The sequence below is a fragment of the Vanellus vanellus genome, assembly GCF_965231255.1.
Source record: "Vanellus vanellus genome assembly, chromosome: 1".
NCBI classification, from domain to species: Eukaryota; Metazoa; Chordata; class Aves; order Charadriiformes; family Charadriidae; genus Vanellus; species Vanellus vanellus.
In genome coordinates, this window is record NC_138905.1 from 57,414,911 (window position 1) to 57,432,861 (window position 17,951).

Genomic DNA, 17,951 nt, shown 5'->3' on the forward strand with positions numbered 1-17,951 from the left:
GGTAGCCAAAAGAGAGACTAAAACTCCAGGAAAAAACTGCTGGTCAGAGCTTCACCCTGCTGGGACAACAGAGCTCTCCAGAGAAGGTTTAAAGTGGACTGATGTAAGAGCAAGAGCTCTCTCAAGCTTGTTCCGAGGCTGTAGAAACAATTCCCTTGGGAGCCAGGGATTAGCACAGACCTCACTGCTTTGCACTTCGAGAGCAAGATGCTCCCCTTAGATGGATCAACTCAGGGCAAACGAGCATCCAAAAGAAAAGGAATAGGAGGAAAAAAATAGACCACTTACAACACCCCTCACACACACTTAGCTAAAACAGCCACCAAAAAGAGAGTGCAAATGAAACCTGAGACATGCTGTTTTCCTGGGGGAGAAGATGAGAACACAAACACATGGGTGCTGCGCAGCCACGGTGCTCAGCACACTGCCGAAGGGGGCTCAGGTGCCAGAGCCAGGGCTGAATCTCAATATTCCGAATCCCTCAGAGCTTTCCTTCCTACCCGCCCATCGAATGTCATACGCACGTCAAGGAAATAGATCCCTCCTAGTGAGATTTAGCATATAGAAGTGTCAGCAACCTTGAATTCCAATTCCCTTTAGCATGGTATATAGCAACAAGTCCCATGGAGCCCTGGCCTGGCTCACACCGCAAGTAGTTATCGCCACATTTCTTTGCTGGAGACCTGCAGTAAATCCTATGGAGAAACAAGCTCAGCTTCCATCACAGAGTAGTGAAGATCTCTTTTTATAAAGGATTTTTTTAGAGAATATCAAGATGTCAAAAGTGGAAAACCAAAAGCCCCCCAAAACCACCTTGGATAATGCTAAGAGAAATACACACCAAGGTCAGGGAAAATTATTTTCTCACCAGATCATAAATAATGCCAAAAATGAACTATGTCTTGAAGGGTTAGACCTCTAATTTTTGTGGTTTAGGCCGGACTGGACACTGAAATGGAACCTCAAACCAGGACACCAGTCTTGCCTTCCAAGCCTTTCACAGAAGGCGAGTGATCTAAACAGACCCTGTGGAGTCAGTTCAGTCCCAAGCTCTTACATTTCTCAGCTTTGTCCAAGGTGCACAAGACCCAGCACACAACATAGTTCCTCCCTGATGGGCTGGAGCCTCACCAACCCTACAAAGGGACCGAATATAGACCAATGCCAGGTGGAACAGGTGCTTTGAAGAAGCAAGCCCAGAGAGAAGGGCTCCTAATTGCAGACCTGACCCCAGGGTGACAGTGGCCTCAAGAATGAGGGTAAAATCCAGACCATTTACCTTGACATCTAAATGTTGACCCCGCTGGAAAAAGAGGGGCTTCGGTCCAAGCTTTGCTGTGATCCAAACAGAAGGAAACGCCTCATCTCTGCAGCAGGCTGCACCCTACTGGGGATGCTGTGAGCCCAGCTAAAGTCCACGGATAGCAGCAGAAAGCTCATCCACCACAGGCACTCACATTCAGTGTGTGCCACCGTAGCACGCTTGGTAGCCACATAATATGTGGCACGAGCAGAAATGGACGCAGGCAAAGGTCTCAGTCAGGAGCCCCCTTCTTCACTCTCTCGCCCCATTAACCCTTGCAAGCTTTGGGCTGTTAAGTAACCTTGTCTTGGAGCGCGATGCCAGGTGTCAGATTATTTCTTGGAGAGGTGTCTCTCTGGGGGATTGCTGTCATTCTGTTCTTTTTTCTAATACTGAACATCTAATAAGCAACACCTACTACCACCTGCTACTGTTGTTCATTCACTGATCGTCTCATTTTTTCGCCATTTATCACTGCAATGATGACTGCACTCGCTTTCAGTGAAAACTCTATTAAAACCAGACAGTGCCAGCTTTTCTTTCAGAATTGCAGGGGTCACCTAGCACTGGGGACAAAAGGGGACTCCAGTGCCATGGCTGCGAGCTACTTGCCTCCCTTCTATAAATACCCTTAAGTTCTTTACACATCTCTAGTGCTGTGTAAGTAGGACAGAATAATGCAAAATATTATGTAAAACAGTGTTAATGCAACTTCTGGTTAAGATTTAAGGGAGCTAATTTCCTCTTGCTGTCACTAGCATGAATCATGTTTCTACCGCAGGCAGTGACGTGATGTTGGGTGAAATGTGTGTGAAGAGGAGAATCGGGCCTGAAATACACTAAGATCGAGAAATTTAAGGTTATGGTTGTAAATTGCCCTGCCCACACACACAAAGTGTAATTTGCATTAGTGTAATATGACATTATCTTTCACCCCATAATACACTGTCATTATTGCTCACATTTCCATGGTATCCATTGCTTGATAGGTCCCATGGGACAGATTTTGCAAAACAGCTCAGCTCCCATTTAGGCAGCGAACTACGTGGCTGGGCTTTCGAGAGCGCTGTGTACACTGGAGACTGAGCTTGTTTAAACAGGCAGCAGAATTGTCACAACGGGAGAAGCAAGGCACCGAGCGTTTTTACAATTCTGGCTGTGCAGGTTCCCCTAGAGGAGAAGGGAGAAATAAAGATTCCAGCAAAGGTCTCTTTATGACTAGTTTTGGGGTTGTGGTTTGTTGGGTTTTTTTCCAGGGCTCGCTTTACTTCCAATAACACAAACTCCGACATGCTGTTGCTAACTCTCATGATTTTTATCAGGAGTCTTGGGATGCATGGCATAAACCTTGAGGCATGAAATCTTGCTATGACTTGACAATCTCAGATCACAGTTAAAAAAAAAAAAAAAAAAAAAAAAAGAAGTAGTAGTTTCTATTCCTCACTACTATGGGGGAAAAAAAGAGGACTGCAAGATCCGAGTCACAGGTCTAAAGGTCTGAAAACAATAGGAAAAATAAAAACAATCTGTGAGGTTTTTTTTCTTTTTCCAAATCTCATTATTTTAAACCCATCGGACAACTTACAAGCACACAATTTGTGACTTTTGAATACTTGGTTATACTAACAGTAAAATTGAGCAGACTGGTTCAGAGCGAGAAACATGACTTTGTCCCATGATCTGTAACTGCAAAAAGAGGGACTAAGCAACGTATGGTACAAAATGAGGAATTATCAGCTCTACATTTCCTGCACTTCACTGTTGCCATGATGTTATACTAACACAGAGATATAATTTTCTTTTTGGTTTGTTTTGGTTTTTTTTTTCCCAAATTTACTTTGATTACCCACGTAAACACGAGGCAATATATTGCACACTGTGGAATGCACCTGAAAAACAGCACTGAGATCAGACAAGTAAATAAAATTGCAGCCTGTCTTCAGTGACTGAAGACCTCCTCCAGCACTACAAGATGCACCCGGCAAACCCTGCCGCTCGCCTCTTGTGGGTTTCTCCTTCGAACCCAGCTCCTTCTCTGGTCTCCTCCCTATTGATCCTCACACTGCTCTGCTCCCCCTCGCGCTGTTTCCCCATGTCCTGAACACGCCTGTCTGATTTAGGGCTCGGCTGACTTGATAAAGAGCCGCGCTGCCCACGGAACAGCGCATACGGCAAAGTGCAGCTCTGAGTTACATTTCCATCTCCGATCTGCACCCCTCTCCGAGGAAAGGTATCCTTTAAAGACCCGCTCCGGGCATAAATCACATTGCTCTGTTGAGCGCTTTGCTCCACTTGGCTGGAGATTGGGTTAGGAAGGGAGGATATAGACCGAACTCAACCCCGTTGTTCAAGTCCATCTCCTGTCTTCTCCATCTCTTCACTGCCCGCCTGCCTGGGACAGAGCCTACAGAAAGCTGACATCTTCGTCTTTGAATGCATTTGAGCCACACATAGCCTGACTAGGGAATGAAAAGGGCTTTTTGATCTCTTAACTTTTGTGTACGGATGCTGCAAGGGAACATCACTCTTCTCCCTGTACCAACCTGCTCAGGACTGTGGCTGCGTGCAGATAAATCTGTGCGTGTACACATTTGCACATGGTTGTAAGTATGATTTGTGTGTCACTGGGATGTGATAATGGTTGTAAGTATGATTTGTGTGTCACTGAGATGTGATAATAAATATTTACAGAACAGCTTATATGAAGAACTGTGGATGCAGTGAGTTTAAATACTTGGAAAATACATCTGAGTTTCAGTTATCTCTTTACAAATAAAGCCGTGAGGGGAAAAATTGTACTTCCAAAACAGTCAAATGGAAGAGGACATTTTTGAAAGTGACTCAACATTGGAAGAGGACAAGCGAGCGACAGCCCTCTTTCAAAAAGACTGAGGCAGCTGAAGCAAAGACCCTGGCTGGGGGGAGAAGCCTTAGAAGAGGAATCTCATAATCCCTTTCCGTTTCCAACTGCTAGGGCAGGACCGTGCCCATCATATGCGCTTGCTTTTTTGTCTGATCTAGCAGTAAATGAGACTGTTTTACAGCCTAATATATCTTAGTCAGAAGCTAATTTCACACACGCTCATCAGTGAAATTAGTTCTTCAAAAACACATTTAGAGAAGTAAATGTCATCACTTTTCCCCCGTGCCAAGTGCGGGGTTCATAGCCAGACCACTCTGTCTTAGGCACTGCTACAGCACCAAACACAGGTAGCTTGGTGAGGAATACAGATTTAAGGCAGGAAATATAAACACAAAACATCTGCTTTTCCCATTCCAAGGTTCAGCTGTTTCAGACTATTTTTAAATTGCTGCTTTGGTCTACTGAGCTGAATGCAGGGCTGAGTTTGGAGATGTCAGTTGTATTCCTGAGTCTGCTGGTGACACTGACCGTGTCTCACCCACATGGTCTGAAACATGAGAAAAGATTAATAAGATTTAAAGATTCTTGAGCAAGATTAAACTACCGAGCCTTAGTTTCTACCTCTGAGATCTGTAGAAGAAAAGCAGACAAATCTGGTCTATTTGGACCCATTGAGCTACAATAATAATAATTAATAAAGAAAAAATAGAGCTAGACTAAGATTTTCCTACACAGCACCTTTACCAGGGAAAAAAATGCTATTTCATTGAAATGGAAACATTTCAGTATTGTGATAGTTATTGAAAGATCATTTAGCAATAAGAAAAGGAGGACAACGGGAGAGGAAAGCATTTTTATAAAGTTGAAATGTTCTATTTCAACGCTTCTAGAATGGCATGGTTGAGGTTTTTTGATTTTTAAACTTCTTTGTCGTGACAATGTATAGGAAAAAATGAAAAAGCCAAACAAACCACCTAAAATTGCACCTAATAAAACCATATTAAAATGGATGGAAAACACTTATTCTTGTTCTGACTGAGAAAAGACACATTTAAAAAGAGCAGAACTTCCCACAAATCTGGAATTCTATTTCCTGCACAGCTAGTAATAGGAATATAACATTATATTTCTAATGTCTATATCTCCACGTAAGTATTACCGCACTTACACACCAAGTATTAGCCCATGTATACACTTGCTATTCAATAAAGTTGCTATGCAACACTCTGCAACAGACTCCTTCACTTCCGTACAGTGTGCTCAGCTGAAGTAATCTGCTTCCAAATGATGAATCAGTTACTAAATTGTAAGTGGAAACTGGAAGACATCAAACACAATGCAAGGACTCTTCTTTGCATAACACCAATGCGACAAGAAAGAGTAAATTGAAGAAACGTTTTCTGCTCCAATATAAAAAAAAACATAGTAACAGAAGCAAAAGAAATTCAAACAATCAGAAACTACTACAGAATCTCTGCTCAAAAGCAGGCAGAAAGAAAACAAAACCAGCCTTCCCCCTAAACCTTGTGCCTTGCCATAAGAAGGGACAAAAAAGCTAGCAGAAACAGCAACGTTTCACCTAGCAACCTGCCACACAATTGCGAAAGGACAATAACAACAAATGGCTGTGGAATTTCACCCCAAGCCCAGGACACAGACATGCCCAGATCAGAAAACAACTACCTCTAACAGAGACCCAGAGGGTATTTTTTCCCTCTTTACACTTGCTCAGTGACTCGAAGGGCTTGTGACACCAGCTCATTGCCATGGAATGGAATCACATGGTAGTAGGACCAGAACAATCTATAATTTTTTTGTTTCATGCATTTTCAGATAAAACCCCCAAAATTCCTGGGGCTGTAGTCAGGAATGCAAGAGATCAGCGAGAATACTAATGAAGGCGTGACATATTACAAAAGTAGGGTGCCTCATGTTTTCTCTAGTACATTTCAAAAATTTCATGCAAATTGAAGAAGAATCAGGGAGGGCAGAGCCACAGGTCTCTTCATCTAGAAGTGAAATCCAAAATGGTCAGTAGCACATTCTGCTGAGAATTGCAAGAAATGCAATCAATTGCTGATAACCTGCAGGTAAAGATCAGCTCTAATCCTGAAGCAGGAAGGTTTGAAATCTAGAGGTATCTCCAGGCGAGCTCTGATGTCTTGGACGTGCCATTTTACTTACTTACTTCACTTACACAGTGCCTCTTATGTGATTTTGGGCTGGAAGGACTTCCCATGGCAGCAAGTTTTACAGTCTAATTACAGACTGGGCAGAGAACTTCCTTAATGAACTTTACATTTGCCACCTTCTGAGTACACCGGATGTCCTTTTCTTCTTCTGTCAGGATTCAGACAGAAGAGTCTATGCATCCACACTATCCATAATGAGTACGGCACACACAAAGAGCATTCGTCAGCTCCTTGTGGGATGTTATTTCAAAGCCTCACAAGTCTCACTATAAGAAAGGGCTTTCAGTAGCATCTTGAGAATGAACACATGGAAGCAGGGCTTAGACTTATCCAATTTCGGCATTTAAACTTCACCCTTGTGTCCTGGTTCCATCAGGGATAGGGTTAATTTTCACGAGGAGCTGGGATGGGACACAGCTGGAGGTCGGCTGACCGAAACTTGCCAAACGGGTATTTGATTTGGTGGTATTTGACATGTTGGGGAGAGGGCAGGAATCCCCGCTCAGAGCGGGCTGGAGGCTTCCTGGGTTTGGTTGGTGAGCAGTGGTACGTTAATTGTGTTTTGCATATTCCTTTATCAGTATTATTGTTGTTTTCCTCTTTTCTTTGCTGTTCTGCTAAGCTGCCTTTATCTCAACCCACGAGTTTTGCCTTTTTCTTCTGATTCTCCTCTCATTCCAGCCAGGGATGCAGGGAGTGAGTAAAAAGACCGCAATGGTTCTTTGTTGCTGTCTGGGGCTGAACCATGACAGTCCTTTTTGATGCTGAACGTGGGGCACAAAGGGTTGATATAATGACTGATCTGACTAGGGCATGTTAAAACTAATGCTATATGCATTTATTATATTAGTTAAATAGTCACTGGTCGCAATGTCACTTTCTTTGCTTGCATGGTTGTGTTATGTAAATTCTTATATGCTCTGTGTACTCCCCCGATGTTGTTTATCATTTCTGGGAGAGGGATCAGGATTATAATTTTGCTGTACTATGTAATATCAACTATGAGATGATAACATCCCTGTTCAGGCAGTTATGTTGGGATGTGTATGCAGCATTGCTGTCCTGCCCGTACCTTGGGCACCATCTCTCAGAATTCATTAATAGTCACACCCAATCTATGGGGGAAACAGGGGGACACGTTCTGCAGCTCTTTCATCTCCCTTTTCTCCTTTGGGCCAGGTACAACAGCTTTTGAGAATTTTGAATATCCTTGGCATGTTCAAACCAGCATGGTCCTATCACTATGTCTCCTGAATGTGTTTCAGGTCTTGTTTAGGGTTAAACAACTGTTTAAGACCACCACCTGGAGATTTGCCTCAAGGCTGGGTAGTCATGGGTGGTATGGCATGTGGGAGAACATGGGCAGGTGTCTAGAGAACTTCTCACCTCCGATGATTTGGGACTTCACTCCCAAAAAACTACAGGAGTGAAGTGATAGAATATTTGAAAGGAAAATGCTGTAGCTATTCCAGAGAGGCATGACCACGGAGAGTACATGAGGAAGTGGGATGGACAACCTACCCTGATCCTACAGGTATGGGTACATGAGTTGCAAGGAAGAACAATCACAAAAGGGGATCCCTCCAGGAAAAGTGCAGCTCCAATTTCCAGCAGGTGGTTCCCCAGACAGAGTAGAAGGCCTGATCTTACTTCTTATCCTCTTGAAGGGAATTCTAAGTCTTTTTTGCAAGAAGTAAAGGATACTATGACCAGCCATGTGGGGGAAAGGGACAACCACGTTTATCGGACTGTGTGGATTCAATGGCCTCACATGTCAGACCCACAGGAATATAAGGCTCTAGTGGACTCCGGTGCACAGTGTACCCTAATACCGTCAAGCTATAGAGGGCCAGAACCCATTTATATTTCTGGAGTGGCAGGGGGATCCCTGCATTTGACCGTATTGGAAGCTGAACTGAGCCTAACTGGGAATGAGTGGCAAAAGCATCCCATTGTGACTGGCCAGAGGCTCTGTGCATCCTTGGCATAGACTACCTCAGGAGGGGGTATTTCAAGGACCCAAAAGGGTACTGGTGGCCTTTTGGCATAGCTGCCTTGGAGACAGAGGAAATTAAACAGCTGTCTGCCTTGCCTGGTCTCTCGGAGGACCCTTCTGTTGTGGGGTTGCTGAGGGTCGAAGAACAACAGGTGCCGATTGCCACCACAGTGGTTCATCGGTGGCAATATCGCACTAACCGAGACTCTCTGATTCCCATCCATAAGTTGATTTGTCAACTGGAGACCCAAGGAGCGATCAGCAAGACTCGCTCACCCTTTAATAGTCCCATATGGCCAGTGCAAAATTGTAATGGAGAGTGGAGGCTAACAGTGGCTTGGATTATTGTGGCCTGAATGAAGTCACGCCGCCACTGAGTGCTGCCATGCTGGACACGCTAGAACTTCAATATGAACTGGAGTCAAAGGCAGACAAGTGGTATACCACAACTGATATCGCTAATGGATTTTTCTCAATCCCTTTGGCAGCAGAGTACAGGCCACAGTTTGCTTTTGCTTGGAGGGACATCCAATACACTTGGAATCTACTACCTCAGGGTGGAAACGCAGCCCCACCATTTGCCATAGTCTGATCCAGACTGCACTGGAACAAGGTGAAGCTCTGGAACATCTGCAATACGTTAACGACATCATCGTATGGGGCAACACAGCAGAAGTTTTTGAGAAACGGAATAAAATAGTTTGAACGCTTCCAAAAGCTGGTTTTGCCATAAAATGAAGTAAGGTCAAGGGACCTGCACAGGAGATCCAATTTTTAGGAATAAAATGGCAAGATGGGCGCTATCAGATCCCAATGGATGCGATCAAGTAGCAGCTATGTCTCCACCAACTACTAAAAAGGGAACACAAGCTTTCTTAGGCATTGTGGGGTTTTGGAGGATGCATATCCCAGACTACAGTCTGATTGTGTGTGAGCCCTCTATATCAAGTGACCCGGAAAAAGAACGATTTTAAATGGGGCCCTGAGCAATGACAAGCCTTTGAACAAATTAAACAGGAAATAGTTCATGCAGCAGCCCTGGAGCCAGTCCAGGCAGGACAAGATGTTCAAAATGTGCTCTACACCACAGACAGGGACAATGGCCCTACCTGGAGCCTCTGGCAGAAAGCACCAGGGGAGACCTGAGGCCAACCACTAGGGTTTTGGAGTCGGAGATGCAGAGGATCCGAAGCCTGCTACACTCAACTGAAAAAGACATACTGGTGGCATATGAAGGGGTTCAAGCTGCTTTGGAAGCAGTCAGTATTGAAGCACAGCTCCTCTTAGCACCTTGACTGCTGGTACCAGGCTGGTTGTTCAAAGAAAGGATCTCCGCTACGCATCATGCAACTGATGCTACGTAGAGTAAGTGGATCGTATTGATCATGCAGCAAGCTCAAATGGGAAACCCAAGTAGCCCGGGAGTTCTGGAAGTGACCATGGACTGGCCAGAAGGCAAAGATTTTGCAATATCACCAGAGGAGGACATGACGCATGCAGAAGAGGCCCTGCCATATAACAAACTAACAGAAAATGGGAAGAAGCATTCCCTGTTCGCAGGTGGGCCTGCTGGATTGTGGGAAATCATCGAAAGTGGAAGCTGCTGTGTGGACTCCTACATGATGAATTGCAGAAGCTGCTGAAGGACAAGGTGAGTCAAGCCAGTTTGCAGAGGTGAAAGCCATCCAGCTGCCTTTAGGCATTGCTGAATGAGAACAATGGTGTCTCTATACTGACTCATGGATGGTGGCAAATGGTCTGTGGGGGTGGTTGCAGCAGCAGAAGCAGAGCAACTGGCAGCGCAGAGGTAAATTCCAATGGGCTGCCGAATTGTGGCAAGATACTGCTGCCTGGATAGAGAATCTGGTTGTGAAAGTATGTTGTGTAGATGCCCATGTACGCAAGAGGCCACTGAGGAACATCAAAATAACCAGCAGGTGGATCGGACTACTAAGTTTGAAGCGGCTCAGGTGGATCTAGACTGGTAACAAGGGTGAATTATTCCTAGCTCAATAGGCTCATGACACCTCAGACCATCAAGGAAGAGATGCAACATACAGATGGGCTTGTGACTGAGGGGTGGACTTGACCATGGACACTACTGCACGGGTTATCCATGGATGTGAAACATGCACTGCAATCAAGCAAACCAAGCAGTTAAAGCCTCTTTGGTATGGATGATGATGGCTGAAATATAATTATGGGGAGGCCTGCCAGATTGATTACATTACACTCCCACAAACCCACCAAGGGAAGCGCCACGTGCTCACAATGGTGCAAGCAACCACCAGATGGCTGGGAACATACCCCGTGCCCCACGCCACCACCATGAACACTATCCTGGGCCTTGAAAAGCAAGTCTCATGGCAACATGACACCTCAGAGAGAACTGAGTCAGACAATGGGACTTGTTTCCGAAACAGCTTCATAGACACCTGGGCCAAAGAGCATGGTGTTGAGTGGGTATATCACATTCCCTATCACGCACCAGCCTCCAGGAAGATAGAACAGTACAATGGACTGCTAAAAACTACACTGAGAACAATGGGTGGTAGGACCTTAAAACATTGCCATACACATTTAGCAAAAGCCACCTTGTTAGTTAACACCAGGCGATCTACCAATCGAGCTGGCCCTGCCCAATCAAATACTCCACATACTGTAGAAGGGGATAAAGTCCCCATAGTGCACATGAAGAATATGTTAGGGAAGACAGTCTGGGTTAGTCCTGCTTCAGGCAAAGGCAAACCCATCCGCGGGATTGCTTTCGTTCAAGGACCTAGGTGCATTTGGTGGGTGTTGTGAAAGGATGGGGTGGTCCGACGTGTACCTGATGAGTATCTCATTTTGGGAGAGAATAGCCAATAAATTGTATGATATTAATTGCTAAATAACCCTGCCACTGTATATCATAATTTCTATAATTGCTATATGCTATATAAATGGTATTACAGTAAGAATCACCAAAACTAATGACAGATGGACTTTGATAAAACCGAGTAAAGTGCAGCGGTGATGGGATCAGAACTGACCTCAGCAATTGGTGCCCAGCAACTTCCTTAGAATCATAGAATTGTCTAGGTTGGAAGAGACCCTTGGGATCATCGAGTCCAACCATCTACCCTACTCTACAAAGTTCTCCCCTACACCATATCCCCCAACACCACATCCAAACGTCTCTTAAACACATCCAGGGATGGTGACTCAACCACCTCCCTGGGCAGTCTATTCCAATGCCCGACCACTCTTTCTGTGAAAAATTCTTTCCTAATGTTCACTCTAAATCTACCCTGTTGGAGCTTGAAGCCATTCCCTCTTGTTCTGTCATTAATTACCTGTGAGAAGAGACCAGCACCAACCTCTCTACAGTGTCCTTTCAAATAATCGTAGAGAGTGATGAGGTCTCCCCTCAGCCTCCTCCTCCTCAACCTAAACAGTCCCAGCTCCTTCAACCGCTCTTCATATGATTTGTTTGTCCTTGAGACCAACATCTTCAGCCCATGGGCACAGGCTGCACCCGATACACCAGCCACGAGTTTCGAATACAGCACACAACAGTCCAGCACCACACACCATCTCGCCTGCCCTGAGATACTGTTCTAACAGATGGAGGCCAAAGTGATGGATTAAATGAACTCAATGGATGTTTTAGAGGGATGGCCCATAGACTAAGGGAATGATATGTGTATGTATCTATATGTATATATATACCAAAGACAGGGAAAAGTGGTGGTAGTTAATTGGAAAGTGTAAGATCTGGGCATGGCATAGATGGTATAGAATAAGGGGTGGATAATATCCTGGTTCTGGTGCGGAAAGGGTTAATTTTCACAAGGAGCTGTGACAGGACACAGCCAGGTCGGCTGACCCAAACGAATATGGGGTAGGGGGCAGGAATTGCTGCTCAGAGCGAGCTGGGAGCTTCCTGGGTTTGGTTGGTGAGCAGTGGTACATTCATCATGTTTTGAATATTCCCTTATCGGTATTATTGTTGTTGTTTTCCTCTTTTCTTTGCTGTTCTCTTAAACTGCCTTTATCTCAACCTGTAAGTTTTGCCTTTTTCTTCTGATTCTCCTCTCATTCCCGAGGGGGGTGGGAGGGTGAGTGAAAAGACCACATGGTCTTTGTTGCTGTCTGTGGCTAAACCAGGACACCTTGCCTACCTGTCAAGAATATAAAATTAGCTTATTTAACTTCTCTAACAGGTGATACTTTTTCCTCTACCATGTTGCTACTGTTTCCTTAGAGTCATTCTGAATTTCCTCCCTCCTAATTTTCTGGCAATGCTTCTTTTTTTTTTTTTTGCTTCACGTAGTATAAAATTCTTCTCCAGTTCTCCAGAAATTTCTCACTTTAGTATGTAGACTTTTCAAATGCTTGCTGGTTATTATAGTGTTACTGCTCTTTGGGCACTAAATAAGCTTCCCAGACAGACCACTTCAGCACTCTTCCCCTCATGCAGTAATCATTCGGGTTCCTAATCACTTTGTCCATTCTGATAATAAACTGCCATTATTCAGTCCACACGGACAGACTCCTCTGTGAAAATCAGTCCCTACCTGGGTGCCCATGTGGAAGCCTTTGAAATAGCCACCAGTGAAAGCTGGGCCACATTGTCCCACCACAGCCTTCTGACCATGGCCAAACATCTGCCTTTGGGATTAACCCCCCTGCCCCTCCCCAAATATCTCACGCTCTCACCAAGCCCTCAATCTCCCTCTACCTCCCGCTGTCTGATTTGCCACTTTCTTTTCTAGCACCTGCAACACCTCCAGCGTGGTATCGTCAGTACATCTCACTAATAGACTTTCCTCTTGCTTCAGATCAGTAATGAAGAACTTTAAAAAGACATTAAAAAAAGATTTGTGGCCAAAGGTCCCATTAATTATGTTTGCTGTACCCCACTAGGCACCTTCTTCCAACGCAGCTCATTCCCATTTATCACAAACGTTTGTTTACAGCCTCTTAGCCAGTTTTCAACCCTCAAGTCAGTGCTTCCTCTCCTAGGGAATACAATTTCTTTCTTTTTTTTTTTTTTTTTAATTAATGGCAGGATGTCTTTCTTCCAAAATGTTCCATGCATATAACCACAGATTTATGTAGCGAGAAAGGTACATAAAGATTTAACCACAGAGTGGAAATTAAAACAGCATCAATTTCATACAGGTAGAATTTTATCCTGGTAAAAGGAGCATACAGACAGTGTCACTGCTGGGACAGTCAGGGGAAATTCAACAGCCTGTGCTCTGCAAAGGTCAGGCGAGATGATGGAAAGCATCCCTGGTGTCTCCACATGCACAGAGCAGGTCCCTGGTGGGCCAGTTCTGACGCTGCTCACACTGCTCCTCCCCGGGGCAGCTCCTGCCAGCAGGGGGTCAACTCCAGATGTTCCAGCCGATAAATAGGAATAAAACAAGGCCACGACTTTTTGTCAGTCAAGCTTTGCTCCTGATTGCCACGGTACACCAATTAACATGGCAGATGTCTGCAGGAGTCAATTGGATATCGTTCAAGACGCTCCCACTTGCCACCAAGGTTAAGTCTACTCTCACAAAAGGGATCAACCCTAGAGGGGTCTTTGAGCACAGACTCCCAGGACTTCTAATGAAGCAGGGAGGAAAGGGCGCTGCACGACATAAGGATGGTGCTGCCCTCAACGCAGCCAGCCGTACGCTTTACGGAAGGGGTGAGCCTGCCATGCATGACCTCTGGGCCACCCCCTCCCAGAAGAGATGCCCCTCAAACACACATTACTGCAATGTGTGCCCCCACAGCCAGGACTGTGTCTGGCTCCCAGCCCTTTCCTCTCTAGAAAAGGAGCAGAGTGCAGGAGACAAGCTGGGGGAGTTGTTTTGCTGACAGTTTGTTCTTGGCTCCCATCTTTATCACCCCATGACAGACCTGTTAATTGTCTGGGTGTGCGCTCAGTGCCCAAACCAGCTGCTTCTCTGCCTGGTGCCCTCCTGCCATGTGGGGCACAAGGGACTGTGCCTCAGTTCCTCCAACACACCTTTCACCACTCTCTCTCCCTGGATATTGCCCTGAGATAAAAATAAACCCAGGAAGAGGGACAAGACCTCTTTCTAGAAGGGCTCTGCGTGGAGCCAGAGACCCTGAAATCCAGCTCTATATCATGTTCAAGAAATAGGCTGCATAGAGAAAGTGACTTTAGCACAAGGGAAAACGCATTATGCAGACCAGGGCTGTGCACACTTCCTCAGACCTGTAAAAGAAAAAGGAGCATCTGAGCTCAAGAGAAGGATTAGGAGAACTCTGGCAAGGTCTTAGCCACTGCAGACAGCCTGATTAGGCAGATTAGGGGGAAGAACAGAGACTTCCTGCCATTCTGCAAGACAGAGAAACTTGCGGAAGAAACACCTGAAGCCTCACAGGGCTGCGTGTGGCAGCTGCTGCCTTTGCACAGGGAATAACCAGCAACATCAGAGTGACACAGAGGACCAAGTTCAGTGCTCTTGCAATCCCCTGATCCCAACAGCACGCAACCTGCCCACCGGTTCACTTCCATCCACCTGGATACAACCACTGCGAAGCCTGAGCCGCCTCCATCGATGTTTCCTGCAGTTAAATAACAACGGCAACGCCTGCTTACTCACTCCAGGGTTGCAGGGACGACAACAACACTGACTTGATGGGGGACAAAAAAAAAAAAAGGGGAGAGACAAATAAAGAGAAGAAGAGGGAAGAAACAGTTCAGCACCAATAAAAACTGCAAAGCATGGCAGAGAGGCTGGTCTTGGCCTTATCCTCTGGGAAAGGAGGAACCGAAGGTTATGGAGATGCCACCTCACTATGGGAGCAGCGTGTGTGCATGGCACGTGCCCCAGGGCTGCGGCTCAACACCCCGGGGCTGCACCACCTCACCGGGTCTGCATGCAGACCTAAGACTCAGGTCTCTCAGACTGTGTCTGAGACCTGAGCAGTGCCAGCGAGCAGCCGTTCAGCTGCTGACACATCCAGGCGCACACACAGCCCCGTGCCCAGCGGCGCTCAGCCCGGCTCGTACACGCACGCCAGCTCACCGGGGGGATAGTCAGCACAAAAGAGGCAGTACAAAGCACAGGGTGAGGAGGAGAGGAAAAAAATAGCTGGTGCTACGCGCCCCTAAGCTGCAATGGCATGAAAATTTTTCAGATGAGAGGATCTGGAAGAGCATGTGAAAGCCTGAGCAAACCAATTCTCCCTGCTTCCACCAGCTCACCCCTCTCCGAACCTCACACACATCCCATTTTGAGCCTGCAGACATTATCAAACCTGCGATGTCCTTCAGTAAGAGTGAGAAAAAACACTTTCCTTTACTGCACGTTGTTCAGCTTCAGTTCCCGAGCCATCAGCACGGTCCTGCACAAAGGATGACCAAGGCAGATATGCTAGGAGACTGTAGTTTTCCTGCCCATCCAACAAAACCTCTTGGCCTCATGATGAGGAAAAGTCTGCACACACTGTGCAGCAGCCTCCAACTCAGTTTGCATCTGAACCCAGCCTGGAAAACACTACACACAGCCTGGCTGATCACGTATTCCCCACAACCCAAGCGGAGCAGGTGTGAGAGGGAAGCATGACTTACTAGGCACACGGTTGATAGCTTTCAGGGGTCTCAGGACACGGACAGTACGGATTGCAGACAAGTTAATGTTTTGGAGATCCAGGGAGTACTCCACCATCCTGGAGAAGAGGAGAGAGAGAGAAAAGAAAGAAGTTTAAATAGAATCCAAAATCTTGGCTTGAGTTACAGAGTTGTCGTTTCTTCGTTGAAGCTTTCTGGAAGTCATGGGGACAAAGCCTGAGTCTTTGTGAGCAAAGCTGAAGCCTCCAGAAGCTCTCCGGGAGCAGGACCGGAGCCCACAGCTTCCCTGGCAGAAAACACAGCCTGTCCATGGGACGGCAGCAAGGCAGCAAGCAGTGAGAGTGTGCTGTGAGGATAACACTTACCTGCTGCGACCATCAGGAGGGAAAGGAGCTGCAAGAAGATGCCCCTATGAGGAGCGTGTGCTCCTGGTGAGGGCATGCACGTGGGCTGGACATCTCCCACGAGGCCAGAAGGAGGGGGGCTGCATAGCCAGTTCTGCTGAGCGTTACCTGCAGCACAGCAGGGCGCTCCCCTCATCTCACAGTGTGGGATGAGGTCCCTGGAGGCAACTTCAGCTAACCTGTTTTACCTCACATCAAAGCAAACTCCCTACTTTAAGTGGTAACTGCTTCATCTAGGTGGGAAGGCTTCTCCCATAGCTGTGAATCATTCTTTTCTGACACCAACCAAAAGGGGAAAAGCCTAATTTTAGGACATATGCTAGACCTTAGCTTTCCTAACCCAACAGCGTGCTCCCTAAATAACCTCAAAGTGCAAATAGCTATGACTAACGCATTGGCTTTGCTGCAAGAGCAGCAGGTGCAGGTGAAAAAAAAATGACCTGGCCCAGCATCCCTTAGCCCAGTGCTGCCCTCTTTGCCCAGTATGGCAAATGTCCAGTAACTTGCCTGCCTCTTGGAAAGCATGGCGAGAAACTGGATTATAATAACCATTTACAGTGGCCAGCAATTTCCACCTGAGGATCTCAAAGCGTTTTGCATGTTTCAGTGAAGATAGATGCATGAAGCCTCTGGGAAGACAAGGACTGTTGTCACCAGCTCCCCTGGGGTGACCCTGATGTGCAGAGGGGAACAAGAGGGTGACAAAGTTGGCAGGTGAAACAACATCAGAGTCAGGGCAGGAACGGCTTCTCCTGAATCTCTTCTTAGATGTGAATAATGAAGCTACAAAAAGCTCCCTTTTCCTTGGCCTTTCAACATGCTCAAGAGGCAGGGAGGGAACAGGGGACACAGCTTTTTGTTAGAGCACCCCTTCTTAAACCAAAAAGATAATTTATATAGAAAGACCCACAACGCAATAGTCCAGTAACCTAAAGTCCACCCAAATCCCTCTGCCCAGGAACCAACAAACAGTAAATCAGAGAGTCTAAGTGAGATGTTGAGAGGGAAACAGGGTACAGCCAGTCTGTAAGAAATATTAGGGAGAAGACTTGACTGAAACTTGAGTGAAATGGACTGAACCTTCCATCGATCACCCTCTTCACTCAAAAGGACTTTGAAGAGCAAATGTCTAGTTATCTGTCTACACCTTTCACAAAGGGGACTTGTCAGAGTGATAGATTTTCAAACACAATGGGGTAAACCTGTCGAAGTGTTGTGATTATTCTCTCTCATGCTCTCTTTCTTTCTCTCTCTCATTCCTTTCACTCTGTTCTCTCATGCACTTTTAGGGTAATTGCATGAAATAATTCTTCCTCTGAAATGCAGTGGCATTCATTTACCTTCCTGGAGCTGTCAGTTCCACGTACGCTGAACGCAGGAGAAAGGAGGGATTTCATGTAGATAACCAAAATATTCACAGCCCTAAAAAAATGCAACCCAAAAAAACCCCACCCCAAACCAAGCAGTAATACTTAAGCAGCTTGGAGAAAGCATTAGTGATAAACAGAAGCTTGGGATCTAGTCAGCTGAAACTGGGAAAAGGGTATGAAAGGAGGAAGAATGCGCACTGATATAAACGCAGAGACACGACTACAGGGCCTCACACAA

General features: G+C 46.0%; 1 protein-coding gene across 1 annotated transcript in view; it reads right to left on the minus strand.

Annotated features, from left to right (window-relative positions):
• CACNA1I (calcium voltage-gated channel subunit alpha1 I) overlaps nucleotides 1–17,951 on the minus strand; it is a gene marked incomplete at both ends in the record, with an annotated part of 167,979 nt that overhangs the window by 61,769 nt on the left and 88,259 nt on the right. The window contains one exon of the mRNA XM_082498610.1: nucleotides 15,940–16,037. Coding sequence (XP_082354736.1) covers nucleotides 15,940–16,037 — 98 coding nt within the window. The remainder of the gene's footprint in view (nucleotides 1–15,939; nucleotides 16,038–17,951) is intronic.